Source organism: Carlito syrichta, unplaced genomic scaffold, assembly GCF_000164805.1.
Source record: "Carlito syrichta isolate Samal-C Ts95f unplaced genomic scaffold, Tarsius_syrichta-2.0.1 Scaffold306978, whole genome shotgun sequence".
Taxonomy (NCBI): Eukaryota; Metazoa; Chordata; class Mammalia; order Primates; family Tarsiidae; genus Carlito; species Carlito syrichta.
The window spans coordinates 99827-105365 of NW_007251074.1; the positions used below are offsets into that span (position 1 = coordinate 99827).

General features: G+C 52.5%; 1 protein-coding gene across 1 annotated transcript in view; it reads right to left on the minus strand.

Moving 5' to 3' along the window:
• Positions 1-286: 286 nt before the first annotated feature.
• The window catches only part of B4GALNT2 (beta-1,4-N-acetyl-galactosaminyltransferase 2), a 21930-nt gene continuing 16677 nt past the window's right edge, over positions 287-5539 (minus strand). The window contains exons 8-11 of the mRNA XM_021715309.1: positions 5362-5536; positions 4342-4482; positions 1389-1608; positions 287-492 (exon numbers count right to left, since the gene is read on the minus strand). Coding sequence (XP_021570984.1) covers positions 287-492; positions 1389-1608; positions 4342-4482; positions 5362-5536 — 742 coding nt within the window. The remainder of the gene's footprint in view (positions 493-1388; positions 1609-4341; positions 4483-5361; positions 5537-5539) is intronic.

Sequence of the window (5539 nt, forward strand, 5' to 3'; positions counted from 1 at the left end):
CTCACTCTGTTGCCCAGGCTGGAGTGCAGTGGCATGCTCACGGCCACCACAGCCTCAACCAGCTGGGCTCAGGCGATCCTTCCTCCTCAACCTTCCAAGTAGCTGGAATTATAGGCGTGCACCACGAAACCCGGCTAACATTTTTTATTTATTGTAGAGACGAGGTCGCACCAAGTTGCTCAGGCTGGTCTTGAACCCCTGGGCTTAGGCAATCGTCTTGCCTTGGCCTCCCAAAGTGCTGGGACTACAGGCTTGAGCCACCACACCCGGCCTGGTCCTTGAACCTTTATGTGGCACATTGGAGATGGTTCTTGAAGTAGTGGAGAGCCAGCTTGAATTGGACCTGGGCATCAGTGTTGGCCCGGTATGTGCTGTAGGTCTTCTCCAGGGCAGCCTGCTCTGAGTCGGTTGGTGGAGCTCGGGACTGGTGACCTATGATTACTTCTGGGCAGGACCCCACAAGAAGGCTCCCCAGCCCATCAATGAAGAACTCTGCAAAGAGAGGGAGAGCTATTAGGGACACAGGTCCTATTCCAGATCTGGGGGGAGGGTCCCAGGGAGAGGACACTGCTTATCCTCTGGGGAGGTTCAGCCCCATGTGAAGCCACATCCTTAACTCTGGGAGCCTGCCCCTGCTGATAAGCTGGGAGGAAACCAATAAACATTTCTCAGGTAGAGATGAGGGCCCAGAGGCAGAGAGGCACAGATTAGCTTTCTTACAGGACAGAACTGTGGACTCTGGGGCCGAAGGAATAAGACTGGGGAGAGAGGCTGAGGGCAGTGGCTCACATCTGTAATTCCAGCACCTTGGGAGGCTGAGGCAGGAGGATTGCTTGAGCCCAGGAGTTCGAGACCAGCCTAGTGAGACTTCGTCTCTACAAAACATAGTGAGACCTCGTCTCTACAAAAAAAATCAGAAGATGAACTGAGTATGATGGCACATGCCTGTGTCCCAGCTACTCTGGAGACTGAAGCAGAAGGATCGTCTGAGCCCAGGAAGTTCAGGCTACATCATGCCACTGCACTCCAGCCTGGACAACAGAGTGAGACCCTGACTCAAAAAAAAAAAAAAAAAAAGAAAGAAAGAGAGAGGGGGCAGTTAAAGAGGAGAGAATTTCTGGAAAAAGAGAATATGACACAGGTGAGAAAAGGGAGAAGACAGAGGTGTGGGGGAAGGATGGGGAGGAATGTCTCAGCTAGGAGGGGTGGCCAACGGGAGAAGGAAGTTATAGAAAGATGAGGAGGGAGACAGGAGCAACCGTGAGCTCCCTAGCTTGGAGTCAGAGGGGAGGGAGACCCCTTGCCCTGCTGCTGGGCAAGTGGCCTTGACCAGTGGGGTGTGGCCCTCGAAAAGACCGACTTCTGGAACTCATTCTTCTACTCCCCACCTATGTGAGCCACTCGTTGCAGGCGGGGATCGAAGCCAACTCTTTGGAGTCGCTCTGTGTGGGCCAGGAAGAAGTTGGTGACGCTGCTGGTCACCACGCAGCTAGGGAAGCCGTCCAGGAACTGGAAAAAGCCCGGCCTCTTGTGAAGGCAGTCCCCATTCTCACTCTGTTCCAGCAATAGCTTAAACTGGTACACATTTCCCAACACACTGCCGCTCACCTAGTAAGCAGGAAGACAAATCTATGTTAGGAAGTACAGAGTCAACAGTCATTCTGCCCCTTGCAGGAAGCCTCACTGGACTGCACCTCAGTTATAACAAGAATTGCAACCCTTTCCATATCTGTCCTTCAAATTAGCCCCCAGTTACTGTCTTTTTGCTGTTGTGGCCTCAGCCTTCACCATACTACTGTTGGGTTCTTTGGTTCTTTGTTTTATTTTGGTTTTGGTTTTGAGTCGGATCTCACTCTGTCTCCCAGGCTGAAGTACAGTGGCACCCTCACAGCCACCACAGCCTCGACCTGCTGGGCTCAGGTGATCCTTCTGCCTCAGCCTTCCAAGTAGCAGGAACTACAGGTGTGCACCACCACGGTCAGCTAATTTTTTGATTTATTGTAGAGTCGGGGAGGGGTCTCACCAAGTTGTCCAGGTGGGTCTCGAACCCCAGGACTCGGGCAATCCTCTCACCTCCACCTCCCAAAGTGGTTGGATTACAGGCATGAGTCACCACGCCTTGCTGGGTTTTTTGTTTTTGTTTTTGTTTTGAGTAGGAGTCTCACTCTGTTGCCCAGGCTGGAGTACAGTGGCATGCTCACAGACACCGCAGCCTTGACCTGCTGGGCTCAGGCCATCTTTCATCTCAGTCTCCCAAGTAGCTGGAACTGCGGGCGCACACCACCATACCCGGCTAATTTTTTGATTTAGTGTAAAGATGAGGTCTTGCCATGTTGCCCAGGCTGGTTTCGAACCCGTGGGCTCAGATAATCCTTTCATCTCGACCTCCCAAAGTGCTGGGATTACAGGCGTGAGCCACCGTACTTGGCCTTTTTTTTTTTTTTGAAGAGAAGTCTCACTATGTTGCCTAGGCTGGTCTTGAACTCCTTGGCTCAAGCGATCCTTCTGCCTTGGCCTCCCAAAGTGCTGGGATTACAGGCAGGAGCCACACACCTGACCCCTTTGGCTGTTTTCATTCCTGCCTACCCCAGAAAATCTCCTTGGTGTGAGCAGCATTTACCCCAAGTCCTGCTGTCTACACTCTGCTTACATCACAGCAAACTCCCCCCTTCCAGAAGAAGGTAACTCAATGCCTCCCATTACGAGAGCAGTATCAAAGTGCGGACGGGAGGCAGCCCATGTACAGGGCCCACTTGGTGGGGGTCTCCACCATCAGGTCTCTTGCAGGGGGCAGTGCGCCTCAACCTGTCTTCCTCCCGTTCTCCACCTGTTCCTGGATAATCTCTGAGCGGCCTCTCCGCATGCTCACAGGAGATGTGTGCGTGTATGTGTGAGCCCGAGCAAAGCAGGACAAGCAAGTCCATCTATTCCTGAAACTCTCATAATAACCCTCTAGGGATGACAAGGTGAAGTCTGCTCATTGTCCCTGTCCCCTGTTCTTTCCTTCTTCCATTTAGTCAACGAACCCCCTGAGTTAAATGAAAATAGAGCCCACTAGCCACTAAAGCCTGCATTTCCCATCACCTCCCTTGCAGCAAGGTATGGCATGTGACTAAGTTCAGGCTGAAGGGGCATGACTTATAATCGATGTGTGCACCGTCTAGATCACGTCCTTAAAAGAGACCTGCTTGCCCCCCAGCTCCTCTATCCCCCTCTCTTCTGGCCACACAGCCCAAAGGACCATGGAGCAACAAGAGAAGCTGGTCCCGGACAATCTTGGAAACTGACTCACTGCCAGTTTGGGTTGTCACACAAGTGGGAGCTACACTTTCCCTAATCGCTGGGCTCCGGCGATCCTTCCACCTCAGCCTTCCAAGTAGCTGGAACTACAGGCGCACGCTACCACGCCCGGCTAATTTTTGATTTATTGTAGAGATGAGGTCTCGCCAAGTTGCTCAGGCGGGTCTTAAACCCGCGGGCTCAGGCAATCCACTCACCTCAGCCTCCCAAGGCGCAGGATTACAGGCTGAGCCACCGAGCCTGGCTAATTTTTTTTTTTTTTGAGTTAGGGTCTCGCTCTGTTACCCAGTCTGGAGTGCAGTGGGACTATCACAGCTCACCACAGCCTTGACCTCCTGGCCACAGAAGATCCTTTTGCCTCAGACTCCCAAGTAGCTGAGACTACAGGTGTACACCACCATGCCTAGCTAATTGTTTTATTTTTTTGTAGAGATGAGGTCTCGATATGTTGCCCAGGCTGGTCTCAAACTCCTGGGCTCAAGCAAGCCTTCTACCTTGGCCTCCCAAAATGCTGGGATTGCAGGACTGAGCCAGTCACCATGCTGGCCTAAATACACCATTTTAAAGGTAGAACAATTGTGAATTGGCAGGGGGAGGGTGTCATTTGCTCAAAGATAAGTTAGTGTGAGCCAGGCTCTAATTAAAAAATTAGCCAGGGGCGGTGGGGTGCGCCTGTAGTTCCAGCTACTCAGGAAGCTGAGGTGGAAAGATCACCTGAGTCCAGGAGGTCGAGGCCGTGGGAAGCCCTGCTCGTGCCACTGCACTCACTCCAGCCTAAGCGACAGAGCAAGACCCTACTCAAAAAAAAAAAAAAGAAAAGAAGAAAGAAAAGTCATTGTGGAGGCAGAAATAGAGCTCTCCCATCTCCTGGTTCCTGGTGCCACGGTCTCCATGCCAGCGCTATTCTGGCTAATTCATCTCCTGCGTCCGCCCCTCTCCCTCCCTTCCCCTTCCTGCATATCCTTGTCGCGCTCTCTCTTCTTCCCCCACTTCTCCATCTCTACAGATGGCAGCTGGGCACAATTGTCAACTGGCCCTTACCACATCCAGTTCGGTTTTCTCCAGGACGTCCACCAGCACCTCTATCTTGGTCTTGTTGTTGAAGAGGAAGTCATCGTCCACCCAGAGAACATATTTGGTGGTGACCTGAGATATAGCCAGGTTCCGACCTGCAAACCAGCCCTGTAGGAGAGACAGGTGAGCTCAGCGGTGACTGCTTTGACTATCTAAAGGATCACCCGGGGAGCTTTCTAAACTCTGATAGCCAGGCTGCATGCGTCCCAGGTGAATTCACTCAGAGTCTGTGGGGTGAGTCCAGTGGACAGCCGAGGTTGAGAACCACCGGGTCAAAGGAAGGCCATGTCTCAGAGAAACCCTGGAAGGGACGGAGGGAAGGACTGTGACCATCTGGATCAAAGATGGAGACGAAGGAGGGCTGGAAAGTCCTCCTAGTCCATTGGCCTAGTGGCCTACGGGAAGCAACGGAAATCCCTTTTCACCTGACAGCTCCTGCGGCTGTCCTTTAATCTCCTGGAAGATGGCGCTTTGGGGGGGCATCTGGTATATATAATATCCATTTTCCCCTTTGTTTGTTCGTAAGCTATGTAGGGGAGAGAGGGAAGAAGGGAGGAAGGGCGAGGAGAGAAAGGAGGAAGACGGAAGGATGGAGGGAGAGAGAGAGAGAGGGCTAGAGGGAAGAAGAAAAGAAGGGGAGGAAGGACGGGAGAGGCAGGCTGGTTTTGTGGGGATGAGAGATTTCTCTGCTGCCCTCTCTGCTTGTTAGGAATCTTTCAGACACTTACAAGGACCCCGATCAATTTCCACACCAAGAATGAGGAAGGGCGGAATAACCACGTCAGTCATGCGGAAGAACGAGGGTGATCCAATTTTTCTCTGAATCTGGAGTCAGCCAGGGGACTGGGAATGGAGACCTCCCCCCACCATTCCACGACTCTGCTTCCTTGGGAAGACCACGGCAGCAGCCCCATCCAGGGTAGAACCTGCCTCTGGGGCCTTGTTGTCCTGGGACCCAGGTTTCCCTCAGATCTGGGAGGACCATACCTTCCCAAAGGGCATGGTGTAATACTCCACATGCTTGTCATTAATTTCCAGGGGCTTCTTGCTGTCATCAGCCACTATCACGGTCAAATCTGGGTAATACTCTCGAATACTCCGGAGTAAGATCATGAACTTGTGGGGACGGAGGAAAGTCTTGGTGGCAATGGTCACCAGGTTTCTG